Source organism: Alosa sapidissima, chromosome 2 (genome assembly GCF_018492685.1).
Source record: "Alosa sapidissima isolate fAloSap1 chromosome 2, fAloSap1.pri, whole genome shotgun sequence".
In the NCBI taxonomy this organism is placed as follows: domain Eukaryota; kingdom Metazoa; phylum Chordata; class Actinopteri; order Clupeiformes; family Clupeidae; genus Alosa; species Alosa sapidissima.
The window spans coordinates 13935796-13960090 of record NC_055958.1 but is presented as its reverse complement, the minus strand read 5'-3'; the positions used below and the strand labels follow the sequence as shown (position 1 = coordinate 13960090).

Sequence of the window (24295 nt, the reverse complement as noted above, 5' to 3'; positions counted from 1 at the left end):
ACATACTTAATTACTGTAGCCTACACCAAACCAGACAATAGAGACAAAAGTCTATCAACTGCTTAGACGAACGACACGCAGGACGTCTCCATCTACTATAGCAGCTATGCTGCACCATGAATTAATCGACCCTTTAGAGCCATGTAAACTCAACTACCAAAAGTCAATATCAATTAATTTTACCTCTAGGCCTACATCTGAAGGCTAACAAGGAGGGTAACTCATCTGAAGGCTTTCCCCATGTTTGCTACAATAGAGGGTACTTACCTTGAATAGGGTCGCACTGCGGTCTCTAGATAAACGGTCTTCACCTTCATCAATTTACCACAGACTGACAATTTGACAGTACAAGTCACCTAAAGTTATCATGCATTGGTGACGACATCATTAAAAAAACCAATTACCATCACTTAATCTACAAAATGTGCTTGTTTCTGGGGAGAAAATACACTGTAGCAGTTGGTATCAAGAGACTCTCTTAGAGAGTATCCAATAGTATCAGATTGGCATAGAATGCCACTTTACCCACCAATCACAGACATATACTATCAGAGAATGACGTTTATTCTGGTCTGTATCTGGGGAGAGAAATGAGGGTTAGGAAGAAAATAAACGCATAAAGTAAGCCTAAGTCACCTATTAGAGCTACTAGCTACATTAGCAGCTAGCGAGTAAGACTACTATAACCTGCTGACTTACTGACATGAAAAAACAGACGTCGTGCTATATCTTTAACTCCTTTATTATCAAAACATTACAAACTTACATATGTATAAGTTGTACAAGTCTCTCAAGAGATATCTTCTTTCACGTAGCTCCTCCAAGATGTGCACACATTTTAAAAAGCGCGGCCAGGCAGCCACCACTGTAGGGGCGGAGTGGAGGTGCGTCATAGACAGTGGAGGTGACGTATTTCCGTTCTGGAGTGGAGCTCCACTCCCCATAGGTCTGCAGCCAGGTGCTCTTGAAATGTGCCGAGTAGCGCTCGAGGCTTCATTTACCCATCACTAGGCAGGGTCCAGAACTGGTAGAAAAGTTAGTCTTTTACTCACAAGTAAGTCAGGTAACAGCATAAACTGTGACGATCTGATAAACTAAACTAAAAAGGCAGGGTTTAAATACCCAACTGATTGACACAATAAGGAACAGGTGAACAGACAAAATGGAGGGAAAGGAACAAAGACAGGAAGTTGCCCAAATAAGGTTATGGGCGTGACATTGGGCACATGATAGCTATAGGGCACATGATAACATGGCTAGATCAAAACAAAACAAAGAATTGTCATCACATTGACAGGTAGGGGGAGACAAAAACCAAAGTCCAGGTGAGGATCCTGACACTCCTCTTGCAAAATCAAACTTTCGCCTCAGAATAGTTTTCCCTGTGCTCATCAAACTTTCGCCTCAAAACAGATTTACCAGTGCTCAAAACCAAACACTGCTCTCAAATCTTAAGTGATCAAAATTATATATTCTATCAAGCAGTCAGTAAACAATACACCAAAAAATAGAAAACACATTGTTCAAAACATATAGTTAAGGAGTACATTTAGATAGGGAGTACATTTTTACTGTAATCTCAAAACAAATTTCATATTTTTTCGTCATTGTCTTTTGATGAACGAAAATAAGTTATATCATACAGTAGTAGTTCAAAATTGATCAGAAATCACTACTTTGCTTTGCTCTTTGCCATTTTTTGTTCTTCCTCCTCCTTGTACCCCTATTTAGATAGATAGATAGATAGATAGATAGATAGATAGATAGATAGATACTTTATTGATCCCCAAGGGGAAATTCATTTTACAGTATACTGTACCCTGCATCTCACAAACTTGTCCTTTATCTCTGTGATACTGTAATTCTTGAATGAACCTGCAACCAGTCAAAATCTATTACTGTAAGCAGTCTGTACTGTAAACAAATGGAAAGCACAATGTTCAGGGCCATACAATCTGTTTATTGGACAATATACAGCCTACAATGCACTGTACTACAGTATACAATAAAAGGGTCAACAATCAAAGGACTAAATATGTGATCAATGTGCTTCTTCTTGTCTTTGGGCTGGGTCAGGCCAGAGCACTTTGACATCACAAGCAATATTTTCCCTCCTGAGGCAACTTGTTTGCTCTCTGAACTGGCTTATATTGGTTGTGTTACATAATTTGAAACAAGTTAAATCAATTTTGAGTGGTTGTGTTTAATCAATGACATGTGTGCTCTATTTGTATTGAATTGTTGCCACTTGTGTTTACCAGTATGGATGCATGTGCATTAGAGGGCAGAATGTGTTTTGAGAATGATAATGTGTTTAGAGTTTTGCTGAAAAGTTTAAGTGAGATCTGCAAATTGTGTTTTACCATGTGTACGGTGTTCATTTTAGGACATCCTCAGACTCAGGTGTCAGACTCAGAAAAACATCGGTCATCTTCAGACAAAACAGCCTCAGCGTCAGAAAAACCTCTGTCATCTTCAGACAAAACTGTATCAGCGTCAGAAAAACTTCTGTCATCTTCAGACAAAACTGCCTCAGCGTCAGAAAAACCAGACTCAGGTGTCAGACTCAGAAAAACATCTGTCATTTTCAGACAAAACTCCCTCAGCTTCAGAAAAACTTCTGTCATCTTCAGACAAAACTGCCTCAGCGTAAGAAAAACCTCTGTCATCCTCAGATAAAACTGCTTCAAACCAAACTGCCTCAGAAAAAGTGGAGTCAGGTCTCAGAAAATCAGGTCTCAGAAAAAACGCTGTCAGAAAAAACAGAGTCAGACGAAAAAGTCTCAAATGAAAAGTTATTGTGGGGACAGAAGAAGACGACGGATACAGAACGGTGAGTTTAATATTATGCTTAATACGTTATTCTGTCACTGGCAGGGTAGGAATTTCACGACGGCCGTGGTAGCCCCTTGCGTTGGCCGTGAAGCCCCTTTGAAAATCATAGGTTTACAGGCCACGGTGGCCTTGGTGCCCCCTTCTTTCAATATTCTGCTTTGTGTCCTACTAATAGCGATTTTTATTTATCCTGCGGCCTGTCAAAATAATCTTAGCATTCACAGCGCAAATTCATTTAGTCTTTTACGCAGTGGAGAAAGTGACATCGCAAGAAAGTGCGTCCAAATTCACCCATTCTTCTCAGTTGAACTACTCGCGAAGTAGCCTATTCATCACACAGACATCACAAGTGATGTCACATGAAAGAGCTTTTTCTCAGCTTTTAAACGATGTTAGCCGATAATTGCTGTGTTGAACGGTTCGCGAGAAAAGTAAATAATATAATTCAATTTAATCATACATTCTACTGAAGGTTTTGCGTCCATGATCTCCCTACCCATTCATCTCGGTGGAATACTTTACGAACCCTTCTTTTAACACATGACAAACCACATATCAGAATAAACAGCAGACCTTACCGAACATAAAGGTGTAAAGCAGTCCCCTGTACAGTTAGCCGTTCCAGAGTAATCCAGTTTTGAATTTGCAGTAAATTTCGACATGCATTGATGTCTCCAAATTTGGGCTTTAAGTTTTACAATGTGTTTAAATTGTTCCACACGATTTCATAACGGGCCAAATACAAAATAAATGTTACAAATATCGCCTAGATATTGGTAAATCAGAGGACAGCTGACTAAGAGTTTATGAAAGTAGCCTGATCACAAAATGCTAAGCATGCATCTAGGCTATTTGAGTTTCTTAAAGATGAGCTGTGCTTAAATTTAAATTGTTCAATACATGATTTCATAGCAGGCCAAATATAAAATAAATGTTATATATAGCCTAGATATCTGTTTTTATTAGATGATCAGATGATTTACAGTTATATGTAATATGTCATGTTTCATGTTTTTGTTATGTTTCATACAATGATGCAGGTCTACTGCAGTGAATAGGCTAAATACAACTTTGATCATTTTTATAGCCTACTACTGTATAGTTAACTTTGGCCTTGGTGCCCATGTGGCCTTTGTGCCCCCACCAAATATGCCCAACTGAAGGCCAAGTGGCCTTGCCCCCAGAATGGTGAAATTCCAAGCCTGGTCACTGGCATGTTATATTTGGTGCTTGGTTAGATGTAGAAATTATAAGTAAAGGTAGAAAGTGATCCAATGGTATACACATTGTAGGAAATCCATGGATGTAACTTAGCTAACCTCACTTCGCTAGTAACATTAGCAGCTGCTGTAAGGCACATTCCGGAGTAAGCTACGTACTACATACAGCAAAATAATTTGTTTTTCGTAGGATTACGGTACATTCAATGAGCTAGGGAAAAGTGGGTTAAACATTTACATGTACACTACCTACCAGTAAGAAACCTGCATCATTATCATCACATCATTATTCCCAAACCCCCATAAAGACAAATGTGCTATGTCATGATGTAATACCATATAATACCATTATGATAAAACATGAAATAGCAGGTACCAACAACAAGGCACATTTCTCTAAATAAGTTAAGATAACATCTCATATCAAATGAATTCAACAACGCTGCAGTTATTGTCCCCTGGGGATTACATTTCAAGTACCTGTCTATCTTTATGTCTGTCTATTATTGTTGTGCAATGACAATGACAACTGCTAACGTTTTATAATGGTATTATATGGTATTACATCATGACATAGCACATTTGTCTTTATTTAATACTTAATACTTTTCTGAGACCTGATTTTCTGAGACCTGACTCCACTTTTTCTGACAGCGTTTTTTCTGAGACCCGACTCCTTAGAGATGTTTTTCTGAGGCAGTTTGGTTTGAAGCAGTTTTATCTGAGGATGACAGAGGTTTTTCTTACGCTGAGGCAGTTTTGTCTGAAGATGACAGATGTTTTTCTGAGTCTGACACCTGAGTCTGGTTTTTCTGACGCTGATGCAGTTTTGTCTGAAGATGACAGAGGTTTTTCTGACGCTGAGGCAGTTTTGTCTGAAGATGACCGATGTTTTTCTGAGTCTGACACCTGAGTCTGAGGATGTCCTAAAATGAACACCGTGAAATGGTTTAAGGTATTGACAACAGACTGAACAAGCTAAATGAGTTCAGGCAACTAAGAACTGCTCAGCCAGTGGGTTTTAGTGTTTTAGCAATTGAGAGAAGCTGTAATAAGGGCTTGCATACAGCCATTTTGCACATATTAGTAGATACTCTACATAACATGCCAGGATATTACACATATTATGTGAAATCAAATAAGTGCCCATGAAATCAACCACACAGAAAATAGAGACAACGAGATTAACATAGTCAGTGATCTGTGACCATGCTGTGATCATAGCTGTTGCAGTGCTGATCTACCATCACTGAAGCCTTCACTGGTAGGATCCTCAAAGGAAAGTTATCACTATTAAAAAAGAATGGAAACACTCTCTCTGTGAAAGTGTGTGTGAGAGTGTGTAGGTGTGTGTTATTATCAGGGTCAGAGAATGACAGCTCTCCTCTGTACCAGTCCAGCTGCACTCTGATCCTCTGGAGTTTCTGCTCCACTGTGAGGGGAGTGAAGACTTGAGGTGGAGCACGTGCTATATATTCACCACCGCTATAATACACAAACCACAGTCCACTCTCATAACTACTATATTCTTCCTTTCTCTGGAAAGACTCTGTCATCACGCCCACCTCCCACCATGTGCTCTCTCCAACCTCCACATCCCAGCAGTGAGTCCCTGAATTAAAGCCCTCAGAGCCCAGGACAGTTGCATGCCTATTACATCTTTCTGAGTTATCAGGAAGAGAATCCACACTACCATATCCCACACAGGTCAGATCCTCAGACACGGTGAACCATTTGGATGCAGTGTTGGGATCCAGAGTCACAGGAGCTGCAGAGAGAAAGAACACACACATGAACTGAACACTGAGTGATGTGTGATGAGGATGTGAATGATAGTCATTATTAATAGGGCTGAGTGATGTGTGATGAGGATGTGAATGATGGTCATTATTAATGGGGTTGGTACCAAGTGTTCTCCCTTGTTGACTAACATGACCTGACAGTGGTTTGGTACCTGCAGCAAAGATGCTGCACAGCTCTGTACTGTGTGATACATTTACTCATTCTCTCACCTCCCTCCCCAGCAAGACCTGTACAGATGTGCTAGGAGTGTCTGAACACACAGCTTGGTATGCAGTGGGAGTGTGTGTGTGTGTGTGTGTGTGTGTGTGTGTTTGTCTTTGTGGCGTTTCAACACATCACTTGGTCTGGCTGCATTTTCATGCTTGTATGCAGCAGTGTGTGCATGTGTGTGTGTGTGTGTGTGTGTGAACTCACTGTATTGAACAATCTCCTTCATCTTCTCCCAGACTCTGAACTTCAGGTTGCCCAGGTGCTTTGCCACATTGATCAGAGCTCCTGAAACCCTCTCTGGATCCTGCAGTGTGCACTGGGCTCTGGAATAACATTCAGTAGTCAATGGTGCTGTGGGTTTGGGTTCAGAACCACAGAGAAGAGAGAGACAGGAGGCAGATCACTCACCTTTTCTCTGTGCTCTTGCAGTTCTGTGAAATTACAATGGAAGACATCATATATTCAAAACTTGCTCAACGGTTCTATTAAATTCATTTTAATGTGTTAATAAGTCGAATTTGCCCATTTTAAGCAGCAGCAAGTTTCTTTTTCATCATGGAAGACAGCTCAATTGATTTCAATACACAGCTCGATATAATCCCAACACATAACATCAAAAAGAAACCCTCAATATAAGACTAATACATGATCCTCAATATCACTCTGACCCATCCCTTCTTTTTTCCGCATTTTCTTACGAACAGGATTCCGACATTTCACAAAAACAAAGGAATGTGACTGTAAATGCCCATCTGCTCTTTAACATAATATTTACTGGTACTTCTTTATTGCCATCTTTTCCCTCAAACATGCAGTATGTCTGCTCATGTGTTCTCATTTATGTATCTTAACAGCCAGAGATTTGATCAGACCTTGAGATGCATGATGGACAGTGGATGGTTCCTACCTGCAGGAATGTGATGTCATCAGCTCTCAGCTCCTGTTCTAATGCTGTGATTGTGTCTGAAAGTGTTGAGATGTCCACCATCTGACTCTTCTGCTCCACTTCCTCCCTCAGTGCTGTTATCCTGGCTGCCTCCTCATCTCGTAGAAACTGATGAAGCTTCTCAAACTCCTCCTGAATCAGCCTCTCAGTGTTTAAGGCCTGTGTCTAAAGAAACACATATTATTACCATTTTATTATGTGACATAAAGTATGTCATTTTAGTATTTCCTCAATGTGAGTATTATCTTTACCTTAATGTGTTGTGCTGCTACATCAAAGGTGCGTTTAATTTTTTCATGTGTTTTCATGTTTTCTTTCAGCTTGCCCAGCTGTATCCTAAGTTCCTCCTGAAATATATAAGGATTATAATGACTTATATTCAAACAACACTATTATTATCATGTCTGAAGTACAGCATCTTGCTATTTGGAGTAATTCAGATATTCTTATTTTATATTTCAATTGAATTCTGGTTATGTCCTGCAGTTAGCCAGAGTTACCAGTTTGAGTCAGCTATGGCAACTCTGGTTGGGGAGATATGAATTCTGTTTATGTCCTGCAGCAGTGGCGCCGCCAGGTGTAATCCTGTACGCACTGTGCGTATAATTTTTCAACCCTTTATTCATGAAAATCATTCAATATTACAACAATAAAAATAACTTGTGTACTGTCTTAATTGAAACATGCTTCACACACAAATGATAGCCTATGTTTATGGCAAAGAGAATGGACATCTCAACATAAGGATACTTTAGAAGATGATGATTGGTGTAAACTTTGTCACGACATGATGAGCAGTCCTATGGCGTACTATGGAATACAACCCTAGCGGCACGCCTGTCCTGCAGTTAGAGTTACCAGTTGGAGTGAGCTATGTTCACTGTGGTGTGATGAAGTGTGACATACTGTGCTGTGGGCACAGAAAGAGGAAGAACAGCTGGGGCCTTATTTATAAAAATGTGTCTCTGTCTCTTTTATTATTATTTTCACTGTTCAAATAATGGCCATGATAATCTATGATATGACCTAATATGCTGAGGAAATAAATTCAAAAGTGCCTCAGGAAGAAGTTTTTTTTTCACATACAAGGCATTTCAGGCCACCGATACTGTATAACCTAGGGGACACAATGAAAATAAATTAACACTCCCCTCAATGTCAACACTATTTCTTTGCATTGATGTGCGACTTTAGAGTGACAAACTCCGGTGATATGCAAATTCCTTGCTGCAGACATTGCAGAGGACTTTATTTTAATCAATACTTTATTGTTATCAACACTATCAGGCCATTTTTTAAAAAGTAAATGTTCCAATCAATGATCTAGGCAGCACAATTTCTTATCTCTCCTTCATTTTACAGCAGGGGTCTCAAACACCCGGCCCGCGGGCCAAATCCGGCCCGCGTCCTGCCCAATTCCGGCCCGCGACGTATGACAAAATAATAATGTAATCCGGCCCTTGAAGCTATTTAATTGCGACAAACAACGATACTGATTAAAATAGACGATAGATCCAGGTACGGTGACAAATCTCATTTGTAGGCCTACTCTGCTCCACTATGTGCAAGACATCCAGAGCTTGATTCAAACCCAAAATCGCTGCGCAAAGTTTTCAGGAAATACTTGTATTATACGCGAGAAACACAAAGACGTGCATATGTAATGACGCGGAAGCGATGCAGGCCATAGTGTTGCAGAAATTGAAGCAGAAATTAAGCAGAAATAGGCCTACACCTAATGTTGAAAAACGTTCACGTGTGGTGAAGTCTTAGGTAAGCTATGTTATTCACCTATTCTAATTCTGAAGGAGAATATCCTTTTGGAGATTATGATCGATCGTCTATGACAGTGATAGTCACGGTGCGTCTGTGAATGGAGGTACGTGTATACAACGGTGTCCACTAAGCATACCATGCTTGTTTCGACCCTCTGCCCAACATAGCTTGGAGGTTGCAGTGGTAATCGTGATGATAGTGTCCGTAATGGATGTGGTACAGACAGCAGGGCTAGTAAAAATAGGGCTCTAAAGAACTACAAAGTCACCCGCAATATGATGCGAACTTCTGGGTACTGCAGATTACCCTCGATAGGAACTGTTTGACCAGAATACTTTATTGTAGGCCTATATTGTAGTAATCTATTACTAAACCACAACATCTTAGGTGTTGGTATACATCTTAAGTGTTTTCCTGTTAATTTGTTATGTGGGTAATATGAAAAAAGGAAAGTAAACCTGCTTAAATATGTTCATCCAGTATTTATTGAAAGGTGCATAATTTGAGGTGCTTGCCATCCAGTGACAAATGGGTAAATTTACCCCCTTCATAAACTTTTGTTTTACTCAAAGATTTTTACATTTACAGTAGGACTTTATCTCTGACCACTTTCAAGCCATGGCCTTTTGAAATTTTGATATAAAAAATCCAATGGTGTTGCTTTCTTAACCCTGATGCCTAGTTTGCCAGATTTAAAAAAGTTATGAGAGGAAATATTTTTATTTGGTGTGAAACACACACACATACCTGTTTTTATGTTTTTCATTTATTTTATAATTTGTATTAATATTTATTTTATCATTATTTTATTTATAGCTAAGGTTGCTAGCACAGGTGTCTAAAACTAGATAAAAACACTTGCACTTTCTGTTTGCAGTTTTGTGTGGTATTTGAAAAAAAGAACATTGCATTTTCAGAAATAGCCGGCCCTCCAATCAGATGACGTTGGCAGAATTGGCCCCCAGCTCATTTGAGTTTGAGACCCCTGTTTTACAGTCTAATGGTTACTGACTAGAATTGATTAATCTGCACTATTTTTTTCTCAAATTAATTCATATTTTGACAGCTCTAGTAAAAACCATCAAAAACCCTAGTAAAAACCATCAAAACCATTTGATCTTAGATCATTTCTCAAATGACTGACATCTAAATCAGAGAAAACAAACGTATTCTATGCTTCCTGAGATCATTACTCACAGCGGAAATATTAATTATTTTTCCATACATCCATATGACGGAAAGTTCTTTGTACAGCATAATCCTGTATATTATGAGACAATAGGTTTCCAAAATGACACAGGGTGATAATTATGATGTACAAAATAGCTGACTCAATGTTAAGCATAATATTTCATGTAATGTTCCTTTTAGGATATGTTTATTGAAGTCTAGTCTAGCGGCTAGCCTCTAGTCTATAGTTTGTTTTTACACACTGTATAGTCCATCATGGAGTGCTTGTACCTAAATGGATAGAGGATGTGCAAGAGGAATAGAATTGAAAGACAGAAAATGTCTTTTGTCTCTCAATAGAATTGTAAATTGCATGCAAGAGGACATAGCAGTGATGCCACCTAACACATTCTCAAGATCCTGGTTGTCCATGGTGCTGATGCTGTATCCATCCTTCTTGAAGGCAAAGAGATGTTACAAGGATACAGCAGCACTGCTTAAGCTTGCACAATGCTTATGGGACTGATTTATGCCCTCAACCTTGCATACTCCCAAACACTGTGTACACTTTTGAGGTGTTTCAGAAACTATTCCTAGAAATGGATGGGTTTAAGCTGTCCCCAAAAGACACTCCGGACCCTCAGCTCATCTACTTAACGTATCTCTATATGGACTGATGAACCTTCCAAATGCAAACTCGGAGGATAAACTCTGTCTCTTGATGGTGTGTAATGCAAATGTTATTTTCCTCTTCTAGAAAGGCACAATTGGACAATTTGTTTTGTAATTATGGGAACACAACATAATCACTTGATTACCAGTAAGGAATTGTTCAATTCACTCAGTGATAGGCCTCAGTGTTTTTAAGATATCATAGAAATAGGAAAACTATAAGCCTATGTGTTTTTTAACTTCATAGGCTCCCATTGCCAGTTTCATGGCAGACCGTAAAATGTTAAACTGTGTGCAGTCTTAAACTGTGTGTGCAGTCAAACTATTTCGTAAACCTGTAAAGAAAGACTTGAGATCGTGGGTCTTTGATTCCTGAAAGTTCAACGCTCTTGTGTCTTTTAACTGTTTAATTGAATCAACTTAGAATTACTCAACAACTTACATTGTTTCACAATCACATGGGCTATAGCCTATAAGGCTGTACACAGAGCCAAACACACGCGATAAGAGCAGTCAGCGGCACCGAGCTCGTGTGAGTGGTTAGTTGGTGGAGCTGCAGGCAGCGCTTCCACGTTTCCTCTAATCATGAACTCAAAATACAATTTTATTTGTCTTATTATGACCGCCGCGCAGCGAAGCGGCGGTCATATAGGTTTAGTCAGATTTTTTTTTTTTTTTCTTTTTTTTTTTTTTTTTTTTCTTTTTTTTTTTTTTCTTTTTCGCATGCCCAAATTTCCGTCAATGAGTCCCGGGACACTGAAAGACCGGGGTACACGAAACTTGGTGGGCATGTAACCCCACATGGATAGCATGGAACCATCGTTTTTCGTTTTGATCTGTAGCCCCCCCGCTGGACTGGACCCCCCGAAAGGAGGGTAGGGCAGACACAGTTTTCTGTGAATATCTCGAAAACCGTAGGGTTTAGGAGGACCATTTTTTTTTGTATGTTGATCTCAAGGGGCCATGTCAACCCATTCCATAACCACTCATTTCATGTATAGCGCCACCTAGTTAAACACAAAAAAGTAAAAATGAGGTGTTGTAATTGAAGGTATCTGTGACCTAACATAGTCAAAACTGCACGAAATTGGAAGTGTAGGATCATTATGACACCCTCTGTATGCACGCCAAGTTTCGTGGAATTCCGTTCATGGGGGGCCACACAATAAATTAATTTATGTTACTATACACCAACTGGCCTGTAGGTGGCCGGAGACAGTTTTCTGTGAATATCTCGAGAACCGTAGGGCCTAGGAGGTCCACCTTTTTTATGTATGTTGGTCTTAAGGGGGCATGTCAACCCATCCCATTACCACTTATTTAATGTATAGCGCCACCTAGTTAAAAATTAAAAAGCAAAAAATTTGGTGTTTTCATCTCAATATCTCTGGCTGACAAGGTCAAAACTGCACGAAATTAAAAGTGTAGGATCATTATGACACCCTCTGAATGCATGCCAAGTTTTGTGTACTTTCGTTCATGGGGGGCCTTACAATAAAATAATTTATGTGTACATTTAGTGACGTACACCAACAAGGATTCCCGGGACACTGAAAGACCGGGGTACACAAAACTTGGTGGGCATGTACCCCCACATGGATAGCATGGAACCGTCATTTTTCGTTTTCATCTGCAGCCCCCCCGCTGGACTGGACCCCCCGAAAGGAGGGTAGGGCAGACACAGTTCTCTGTGAATCTTTTATGGTATGTTGGTCTCAAGGGTCCACATCAACCTGGCTCATAATCACTCATTTGTGATTTGCCCCCCACCCCCGGTAAAAAATGAAAATCAGTAGGATTAAAAGAAAGCCAAAATAAATATTCATCATCATCATCATGGCTGCATTTTCAGTATTGGCGAGAAGTAGTCGTTTGTCCACTAGATGGCGCATCGTTGCAGTGAGACGTAATTTTGTTGGAAGTTAAAAGTGGGTTGGAAAAAACAATGGACTCTTCATACAAGGACTGTAATTTACCGCAGCGAACATCTAATAAGGATAGGACGATGTTCACATGAAGTGTAATTCCCATTTCTTCTTGAAGCCGAAATAAATCTGAGGATGTTTATCGGACATGCTTGGTTTTTACTGCAGGTACGTTAATCTTGTAATATCAATAAGGACCTAGGTAATGTTACCGTTAGCGTTGGTTGAGTGATGGAGGCATTTGATTTATTGCATTTGTAGAAAACTATACATGCGGTTATACCAAGCAAATTGATAGCAGCACTGTTTGTATCTTTCGACTGTCATTTATTGCACGTGCTACAAAATCATTCTGTGCAATGGAAGATTTACCAACGTTACACCGGTCTGATACAGTTTTGCCTATACATGCGTGAGACTGAGACGCCTGTTTATTTTGTTTTAAGTGCGTGCAGGGTAGGGGAATCGATGTGCTTTGATTACAGATTGGTAGTTGTAGTCTGTGAAATTAAAAAGCACGTGTGTGTGAAGTATCCAAACAATGACACCTTCATTTCATTATGGCTGCTTTAGCAACACACCTTAAGCTACTGTGTAGTGGGTCCCATTTAGAAGTGGCAACTTCATTCGCGCTTTCCTTGACTCATGGAGCTGCGTGAATGTTATTACAACTTTTCGCCACGATATGACAGTTTAAGTCCGCTTGATACTGTAAATCGTAAGCCATTGGTTTCCAAAGGAGATTTTATTTGTGTCGCCAGCATAGCCTATTGACAATTTATGTTGTAAATAGGCCTACCTTATAATCCTACCTGTAGCTTAGGGAAGCTAACAGCTTTCTATTAGGATCTAGTTTGTTAGTTACAGTTTTGTCATAACTCCCTAATGCATTTTTGCATTTAGAATAGCCAGAGCGTGTATCTCAATCTGAAAATTAAACAATATCGGGTGCCTATGGACTAGGCTGGGTAAACCCAGCCTGATCTGCCTGCTATTTATTTTTTGATTTCTTAAAAGATTGAGCTTGGTCTGATGAAAGCCAGACTAGCCATGGACCTCAGTTACACAATGCAAGGGAACATGAATCAGCCTATATTTGCACGAACAATAACGGACAAAAGCTCTTCAACTTTGGCCCGTTAAAATGTGTATGAACAGTCTAGCGATGCATTTCATCAAGGCCCATTTGGACATGTCAGTTATTTGCACCACTGGTTAGATGTAAAACAGCATTTCGTTTCAGACTACTGTTACTTAATTTGTGCATTAACAATAACGTTTCAGACTACTGTTACTTAATTTGTGCATTAACAATAACGTTTCAGACTACTGTTACTTAATTTGTGCATTGACAATAAAGTATTACATGAACTAAAGATGACTAAAATCTTATGTAGAAGAAGAAACATTCACAAAAAATCCATCCATCCAAAAATGACCTTTGTTTTTGATAGCTGTTGAAAACGGCATGGAACTGACAGAGATGTTTTTGTTTATAAATACATAAAAAATAAATAAATAAATAAATAACATTATGCTGATACCTTTTGCTTTTCCCAAATACAATGTAGCCTACAGGTGTAAGTGACCTTTCATCAATCCAGTTGCAATGGATGAACTGTGATGGCCTGCCCTACTTGTGATTGTTTAGAGATTTTAAAGGTTTTATAACAATGCTACATCTTCTTTGGCTATTCTACAATCTATTCACCTTTTCAGCACCAGTAGGCTACTTTCTGTGCAGCCGCACACACACACTCAGGCATGCCAAACAAGCATACACAAAAGTTTCAAGAGTGGGGGATGGAGTAAAAGATGGAGACAAATTGAAGTGTGATTTATTTTCGCGGAATGGATGTACAGGACTGAGCGGCGGTCATATTTTGTACCGCTATGCGGTACATCTAGTTTACTATCAAGTTCATTGAAGTTTGCGTAGCCCATTGATGATCCATCGGGGTGTTTCATGTAAATATTGTAAACATATTATGTATTATGTTTCATGTAAGCAAACATAGACCTATGGCTCCACCTGTGTGCAACGGATTTTCTCTTTATAATAGGCATATGTCTATGCTGTTGCTATTAATGACAGGATCAGCATTTAAACTTTGCCCCCCTCCAAAAAAAATAACAAATCGCCCGTACCCGCCCCGCCTCCCGGCTCCCCCGTGGTATAACTCGCACACTGGGCACAGGGAGCAATTTGGAGATGTTCATCATTATCATCATCATCCTCATCATCATCACCTTTATTGAGAGGTCTCACTGATTCACGCCTTAAGGTTTCATAAATGATACTCAATGTCATGAGGTGAAATAACATAATGAAATAAAAACACAGATATGCTTTAAATTTTACCTTGAATTGCTTTGATACCTCAGCAACAGGTCTGAAGTTGTGATTCAGATGTTCCAATGAGTCTCGACACACCAGACACACAGGCTGTTTATCCTCCAGACAGAAGAGCTTGAGTTTCTCACTGTGCAGACTGCAGAGCTCCTCAGACCCTGCTGAAGCTCTCTGACTTCTCTCCTGTAAGTAGGTCTCACACAAGTTCCTTAAGGCCAAGTTAGGGGGTAGTTGAGTTTGTGTGAATCTTTTCCTGCAAATTGGACATTCTCTTGACCCTTTGGCTTCCCAGAACTTCTGCAGACAGACTTTACACACACTATGACTACAGGTCATTATGACAGGATCCTTGAAGATGTCACAGCACACAGGACAGGAGAAATCCACTTCAATGAGGGAAAGCTTGGAAGCCATTTTCTTAACTCACAGTAAAGACTAGTAAAATCAGAGAGAAGAGATGCCTCCTAACTATGACTTCCTGAAGGACAGCAGTCCTGAGTATTTCCGTTCTTCCGTCAGTCTTTCAGATCTTCAGTCTCAGGGATGGATTGGTCGTCTCTGGTGGCACAAATACAAGCAATTAAGCCTAAGTGTTCACCTGTGCTCTAATTCCAGCTTTACGAAAAGAAGTCAAACTAGAACAGCTTAACTCTCGTTTTCAGTGAAACGAGATCAGCTAACTTTCATTTTCTGCTTCAGCAAGAGGCCGGACTACAGACACACAGAAGCCAGAGGGAGAAGCCGTGAAGTGGCATAATGATTGTGATTGGTTAGTGTAGTCGCACGCATGGGTGTGTGTAAAGCAAAGTTACTCTGAGAACTATACACCCAGACCAATGAATTCTGAGTACGCTTACTTTCAGGACAGTTATATTTGGCCTAGAAATGAGGAGTCACACCACAGATTCTCCACCTGAACTGTTTGCATTCAGAATAGAATACAGTAGGTTAGTCTCACACAAGGCTGTGGGTTCATTTGACCGATTTCATGCGAGCTGAACTCACCCCCACACACACACACCCTCCAGGTATGCAGAGAGATGAGACATCTCAGGTGAATGTCCCAGTTGTGGGCGTGAACTGTACATGTCAGTACCTGGAATACACACTGACTCTCTCCATGCTGTGCTTCTGACGTTCAGGTTTAAAATAGACACAAATAACTTGCACGTGTTATGGAACAAATAAGCTACAATGGAGTAGCCTATGAGTAACATTAGCATATTATTATGATGATATTGCAAGTGTGCAGTATGATAAAGACCATTTTGAGGTTTGTTTTACTTTCCTGTAATGGCCTTTCCTGTTGAGCTACTATGAGTCAGAATACAGGAGTTCCATGATTTATTCAAATGTGTTTGACATCATTAACCCTCCTCTCACTCACACCCACCAACACTCAAATCAGATGAATTCCTCCCACACAGAATTGGCACACACACACACACACACACACACACACACACACACACACACACAATAAAATGATAGATATAATTGAATACTTTGGATTACGGGAAACATTTTGAGTAATGGAAAACGGGTTATTTTTTATTCATACATTTGATATGTAAATATGTGGATACAGACAATAAAATAACACAGAGGTATTTTATTGGGAAATTACTTTTGTCACTTCAGCTATCAGCATATGTGTCTGTAGGTTTATGTTTCCCGATGTCATTCCTGCAGGCACTACTCCATACTTGTCAGCAGGGGGCACTGTTGACTTTCTGTGGTAAATATGATGTGTTGCATGACATTGCAGATTGAGACAGCTGTGCTATTGTATATGAACATGTCAACATACTACTTTTGTCTGCTCCATGTTGGGTATCTTACTGTTTCAGTTGTGTTTGCTCCATGTTTTCAGTGGTCCTGTTGGGAGTGTGTCTTGCTGGGATGATCTTTGAGGTCCAAAACAGTGATATAATACCCTGGAAGTCCAGAGTCCTCGCGAAAGCACAATTTGAATTGTCTCTGCAAGAGACTCTGGCAATGAGCAATGATACACGTTACTTTTACCGTTTGCATCGCGGGGAACCAAGGTAGGATACACTTGTCTGTTTAGTTTTCTTTTTTCTCTCTGCAGGTCACTCATGCTTCATACAGACACGATCAGCTCTAAGTACTCTTACAGAAGCCTTCACTGAGAGATTCACAGAGGAGAGAGATTACAGCCCAGAGTATGGGAACTGTCTCTCAGCGAACATGTCTCTGAGAGGGTGTAGATAGACACAGGGTTTAAATCAGGGTCAGAGAATGACAGGTGAGATGAACAGGTAAAGTAGAATGAGACAGTTGTAAGACTACTGCACCCAAACCCATACATGCTATTCTGAGTACTATTCAAAGTACCATCAAGCAATTTGCGGTGAGGGGTTCCATCCCCTATTCCAGGCGTATCAGGTGCTGCATCAGGCAGAAGGTATAGGGTGCTGTCCTTTTAAACCAACCAGGCTCGCAAATCATTCGTTCCTACCAGTATTAGCTGTTGAATAAGTTATAGGGAAAATAATTAGATCCTTTCTGTGTGATAATGCTGCACTTTGGTATAATATTACAATGTCACTGGTGATATTGCACTTTACTATTGATACTGGTACTATACTGTAGATACTGCACTTTGCTATTTTATACAATACAGATGCGTGGTGTGTGTATTGTTGTTGTGTGGGGTTGTTGGAGGATTTAGTTGTCCTGTTGTTGTCTGTAGCCTGTGGTCTGCTTTTATGTTGATATTAGTATTGATCTGTCCCCCTGGTGGTGTCACAAAGTTCAACACTCAATGGTTACTTGCATTATGTGTCTGTGGTGGCGCTGCTGGAGAATTTGGGCCGTATGACCGACAGTAATTGTGGGCCCCCCAATAGTATAGTATTATTGGGGAGGGGGCTCTCCCGGGGCCCCTGTCATTGCTGGGCCCTTAGAATTGTACTAAACCAGCAGGATGGATTTGATCTTCGCCTAATAAAGTGAAGATTCTCGGACCTTATATTGTAAAAAGGAAGTTTATACTCTCATCATCACTGCACAACTAAGCTGTGCACAAGTTGTGTTCCTGCCACCAGCACAAGTAATTCTATAAGCCCTATGCACAGGATTAAGTTGGTGTGGATGATCATCTACTTGATGGTTTGTGGCACCAATAAACAATTAGCCTACATGACAATATGACAACAGTAGAACAGTATAGCCTTTAGTGTCACTTAGTTGTGTTTTATTTCAAGATTACATTTCAGTAAGGCTTTATATATATCTTTAAGAATATGTTGACTGGAGCTATGGCATTCTGGGAACAACATCTATATCTTAAACTCATAAAACTCATAAAACTAAGTTGGTAGAACTCAGAAATTAAAGGTGAAACTGAAAAAGCTGTGTTGGTAGAACTCAAAATTTCTATGTAACACTCCAAAAACTTGAGTGGGCAGAACTCAATTTTTTTGTAAACTCAACCAGGAGCTGGTAGGGACAGTTGGTAAGCTACTGACAAGTTTTGGTGCTTTTGTGAACTATATCACTGGTTAACAATGCTATTTAGGAAGCGTTTCGCTCATGGCCCTATCCACTGTTTGCGATTTGGGGCTATAGCGTATACCGGAGCAAGCTCTGTAGTGGTTGATCAACGAAAAATATTGTCTCCACGGCTTATTTGATGTGCTTTAATGCAGTAAAAGTCCCTGGGGTCAATTTTCGTTGGAGTTACACTTTAAGTAAGGAAAAGTCAAAAAACCAAATGCAACACGTTGCTTAGAAAATCGGAGTTCTGTCAACCTCTATTTTTTTAAAGTGTTGGTTAGATTTACATGCATAGTTATCAACTGGCTCAAATCATATCTACAAGAAAGGAGCTTCTTTGTTGCCATCGGAAACTGTACCTCAACACCAACGTCCTTGACCTGTGGTGTTCCCCAGTGGTCGATCTTGGGGCCACTATTATTCAACCTATGCTCCCACTTCCATCATCCAATCCAAATCATCCAAAATAATTTGATTTTATATCATAGCAGATGACACACAAACTTACTTAGCTCTGTCGCCAAACGACTATGGTCCCCTTGAATCTCTGTCAGTGTACAGAACAAATCAACACCTGGATGTCTCAAAATGTTCTTCAGCTGAACAAAGAAAAAACTGAAGTAATTATATTTGATAAAAAGGAGGAAAGACTTAGGATTGCCACTCTCCTTGACACAAAAGTGTTGCCTTAGAGGACTACTGCAATGGGCTTTTCACAGGTCTTCCTAAAGACTTGTAGTAAACGTGTGACCGAGCACATCCCTTTTCACCGTTTCGGATGGGTGCTGGATCAGAGGAAAGATTCCAAAAGTAAAAGAGAGTGATCTGCACACCTTAAAGCTCCCATGAAAGGTTTTTTATTATGCGTGCAACGTTTCGAGCCCCTGGCTCTTCCTCAGGCAACTAACAAGTGTTTCACAATGTACCATCAATATATCTCCATTTGTCCTTAAAAGACTATCAAACAGCTCCAGAAGATACAAAATGCATCGTCTAGGGTTCTCAGGAAAACTAAAAGAATTGACCACATTACTCCAATATTTAAGTCCCTGCATTGGCTTCCAGTAAGTCACAGAATTGACTTTAAAGCGCTTCTGCTTGTTTATAAATCACTAAATGGAATGGGACCAAATTACCTAGCAGACATGCTTCAGCAGTACACACCTTCCAGACCTCTCAGGTCTCAGGAGAAATACTTGTTAGTAAAACCTACTGTTTGAACTAAACATGGTGAAGCAGCGTTTAGTTGTTATGCAGTTCAGCTCTGGAACCAACTTACAGATGAGATCAAAGTTGCTCCAACTGGAGCCAGACCAAACTTTTCTCAGATGCTTTCAGCTAACTGATCAAATGTCCATTGCCCAATTCACAGCACTCTTCGGGTGAGTACTATTGTTCCTTGTAGATCTATTGCTGTCCTTAGTTGGGCAAGAGGGAATATGTGAAGTAGTTACCCTGTCATTCTAACAGATTGGGCATAGTCAAACTACCAACTATCGAGCCTTGTGGTCGGGCATTTTGGGCATCTATGTATTATGTTATTCTGAGTAATACATAGTCCGTCTTTTATATTGCATCTTTATTTATGTGTGTGTACACTTGTGTTTCATATGTGTGTGTGTGTGTGTGTGTGTGTGTGTGTGTGTGTGTGTGTGTGTGTGTGTGCGCGCGCGCGTGTGTGCGTGCATGCATGCGTGTGTGTGTGTGTATCAGTTACAGAGGGTCCAGGTTTTGCATTTGTATGTGTTTCTTGACATACTTACTTTTGGGTCCTGACATAATTGTGCTGTACAGTTACTGAAGTGTTCACTGGTAAGATCCTCAGAGGAGAGAAACCACAGCCAATATTCAAATAGGGAAACACGATCTCAGTGAAAATGTGTGTAAGAGTGTGTAGGTGTGTGTTATTATCAGGGTCAAAGAATGACAGGAATCCTCTGTCCCAGTCCAGCTGCACTCTGATCTTCTGGAGTTTCTGCTTCACTGTGAGGAGAGTGGAGGGCTGTGGTGGAGACTGCACTCTGTATTCTCCATCCTCATACTCCACGTACCAACTTTCAATCTCAGAGAAATAGTAACCCTTCCTCTGGAGGGACTCTTCCATCACACCCACATGCCACCACGTGTTCTCCCCAACCTCCACATCCCAGCATTGAGTCCCTGAGTTAAAGCCTTCAGAGCACAGCACACTGTACCAGTCATCAAATCTCTCTAGGTTATCAGGAAGCTGCTGTTTTTCATCACTAAGTCTCACACTGACCAGCTCCTCAGACAGGATGAGACGAGAACTTGCAGTGTTGGGATCCAGAACCACAGGAGCTGCAGAGAGAGAAATACACCATACAGATACATTACAGACTCTCTCTCTGACTCTCTCTCTCTCTCTCTCTCTCTCTCTCTCTCTCTCTGTTGCTCTTTGTGTGTTTTAGTCCTTACTATGTTGAACAATCTCCTTCATCTTCTCCCAGACTCTGAACTTCAGGTTGCCCAGGTGCTTTGCCACATTGATCAGAGCTCCTGAAACCCTCTCTGGATCCTGCAGTGTGCACTGGGCTCTGGAATAACATTCAGGAGTCAGTGCTGCTGTGGGTTTGTGCTCAGAACCACAGATAAGAGAGACAGGAGGCAGATCACTCACCTTTCCACTGTGCTCTTGTAGTTCTGGAAATTAACAATGGAAGACAAGAGAGAGAATGTGTTAACATTTCTTTGGCATGATAATTTGTCGTTATATAAACTGCACTCACGCATGTAAGAACACACACACAAGCACACATGATGCCTGCATGCACACGCACACACACACACACACACACACACACACACACACACACATGCATGCACACACACTCACACATGTGGCACCATGGAAGGTAGTGGCTATTGTTATGTGCTTTGTTTCTTGTTTTTCTTTAACCCTTCCTTCTTAGTTTTGGTCTTTGAGCATGGGATTCACTATTGGCAATAGCAGAAAGGGATGTGGGGTGGCACTGTGTGATGTTGGTATAATATAGCCAAGCAGGTATAGTTAGTTAGTTAGTTAGTTAGTTAAGACGGCACTAATACGCATGTGCATAGCAAAAATCACAACTTGGGCTTGCTGTGCAAGCGAGATATTTAAGGTGTCTCAACTGTACACATCTCAACTGTACTCAGTCTATTAAGACACTATGAACGCTAAAGTTATTGGTTTCTCTTACACATTCGCTAAAACAAGGTTACAAGTGATTAAATCATACTTATAAAAGATCATGACATTGTTTTCAGGTGATTTCTATTCAAGAACAACACTTTTAAATAAATAATTAATGCCGTTTCTATCGGAGGAAAATAATAGCGGCTTACCCCTTACAGTATCCACTAGTATTATTTAATTTAATTTTTGTGGTGAATTTCATCAAATCAATGCACATTTCATCAAATCAATGCACATTATTGTGCATTGATTTGATGAAATTCACCACAACAATTAAATAAAATAATAGACAAAGTATTTCACTGCTACATCACTCTTATGTGTTACCGGAATCGGTAAATGTAGGCCTACACACCTGTATTGAATTGATGAAATAGTTTTATACATAAGCTTTTCTGTTCATATTCATCAAGTGTGATAAAACTACCGCATCTTTATTCTTTATCTTTAAGTTATGATCTCAATCCTGATGTGTTTTTCATCTCCAGCACATTCTCTGCGGAGCTAGATTTATCTTTGAGGCATTTCAGTCATTTCTACACAGGATCAATATTCTCAATCAATCTATCAATCAATCAATGACATTCTTTGGTCACCACTAGTCTGAAATTTGCGGCCATTGACACTCAATTAGGTGAAGAAGGTTCTGCAGAGAGCTGGCGTTAAAAGAGTTGGGCTCTGTGTTTGGAACTTGAGCCCAGAGATGGTTGTTGAATTGAATGATGCAACACATCTAGCATTAACACCTCCCATCCACTGCATGAGGTACTGGTCAACACAGTGTTTTCAGATGGATGTTGCTTCAACTTTGCTGTGATGAGGACCGTCATTTCTGAACAATTTTCAATAACTCCCCTTTGTGCTGTGAGAGGAGAATCATATTCTGAGAGACAATGCACAGTTTACAGTTTACAATAAATTGCAGAGATCGGGGCCACATCTACCTGCAACATAAATACAGGAACATGGGAAAAAGGGGTGCAATTGATTGGCTGTTAAGCTGAAATTTGAATAATCATTTTCCAAAATCAAGGACTATCCTTGTAGACTAGAAATCTAGACGCACCCTATATAGCGACAGCAAATTACATTTGCTGCCAGGGCTAGTCTAGCAACTCTCCGTTGGCTTGTGAGCTCGAAAAATTAAACTTCTATCAGGCCAATCAAATCGTGTAGTCGTTAGGCGGGCTTAACATAATGATTCATGGCAGAGTTGCAACGGTTTGGTATGAATTCCCTGCTACCTTAAAAAAACAAAGAAGATGGATGTTGCTGTTGGCGAACAGACGTCTGACACGAGTTAAGTTTTTTTTAAGTGGGCAAAAGTTTGAACTAGTCAACTAGCTCCGCTGGTGGGAAAACGCATGGGACTCATAGCGCTGTCCTATTGCGTGCAGAGGGAATTTGAAAGACAACCGATTATCCTGCCCCTCGGACTGAGCACTGCGAACGATGAGTGCCCAGACCCTACATTTTAATGTGGGTCTGGCTCGTCAGGCTACTATCCTTGGGAAGAGAAGGGGAAGTTAGGTTTTACCAGTAGAGGGAGCTGTTGGTCTACAAAGATCAGCCGATTAGGCCTCCATCAAGCTGGAAACCAAGGATGGAGTCTCCCAAGAAATTAAAAGAATACATATATATATATATATATGTATATCACCAGCTGATTCCTTTTAGTATCCTTTTCCTATATCCTTTTAATATATAGTGCATTGACTTGTGCACTCATATTAGGTATGTAAGTAGTATGTGAATTGGAACGCACACAGCGCGGTGGTCTAGTGTTGGTGCTGTTCCAGTGAACACCGCTAGAGGGCGATGCAGAGTTGGTGGTGACCAGAGATATATATAGTGTTTTTATGTATTTTTGTTTGTTGTTCTATATATATCTATGGTGGTGACAGCAGGTCTGAGATTGGAGCAGTGTCTGAGATGTGGACAGAGGGCTTGTGTGGTGCAGATCCTCCCTTCTTCCAAAGGAATGCTAGTTGCATTTTAATCTTTTAAACATGTCACTGAAACATCATAACCCCACACGAAATCGGCAAAACCGTACACTATTTCTCAGCCTTTGACTTAGTTTTCAATTTCATGAAACACTTTTGCAAAAGATCACACACAATATTCTACCTAACACACAAAAATTCTAACAGGAAGTAACTTGATTTTGTTTTTCAAACACAACCTATCAAAATGCAACACTTATTCGCCATTTATTCACACTCAGTCCTCAAGGTATGAACACTCATTAGCTTACTGAACATCATCTGATCATTGCCTTAGTATAGGCCTATACATAGAAATATTCAATCCATTCCTAAAGGATTTACAAACATAAAACTTGTCTTTTGTCCCCAAGTTACCATTAGCTCAATGTTCTCTATACCTCCGGAAATGCCTAAGGAACGCACATGTTTGTTTTTGCAGTTGACAGGGTCTATAAGCCTATGAATACACATGACCAACTGCCCCCGAACACACACACACATACAGTATACAATATAACAATCAAATATACAATATATTTTCTTTGGAAAAAGCAAAGAAATTTGATAACTTGTGTGTGTGTTTGTGTGTGTGTGTGTGCCTATGCCTGTGTGTGTGTGCGCGAATGTGTATGTGTGTGTGAAAGAGAGCGAGAGATAGAGATAGATACAGAGAGAGAGA

At 40.2% G+C, this 24295-nt stretch overlaps 2 protein-coding genes across 2 annotated transcripts; both read right to left on the bottom strand.

The window, feature by feature from the left end:
• Positions 1-5001: 5001 nt before the first annotated feature.
• On the bottom strand, positions 5002-15616 carry LOC121695286 (E3 ubiquitin-protein ligase TRIM35-like). Its single transcript, XM_042075992.1, has 6 exons — positions 14920-15616; positions 7266-7361; positions 6976-7179; positions 6477-6499; positions 6273-6391; positions 5002-5823 (listed from the first exon to the last, which is right to left on the bottom strand). The coding sequence occupies exons 1-6, from the start codon at positions 15322-15324 to the stop codon at positions 5249-5251; spliced, it is 1422 nt and encodes a 473-aa protein (XP_041931926.1). The 5' UTR covers positions 15325-15616; the 3' UTR covers positions 5002-5248.
• A 4518-nt stretch (positions 15617-20134) lies between these two features.
• LOC121688379 (zinc-binding protein A33-like) lies at positions 20135-22458 on the bottom strand. The gene is made up of 4 exons (XM_042067927.1): positions 22375-22458; positions 21071-21093; positions 20869-20987; positions 20135-20751 (listed from the first exon to the last, which is right to left on the bottom strand). Exons 1-4 carry the CDS (start codon positions 22456-22458, stop codon positions 20192-20194), a joined length of 786 nt encoding a protein of 261 aa, XP_041923861.1. The 3' UTR covers positions 20135-20191.
• Positions 22459-24295: the final 1837 nt, after the last annotated feature.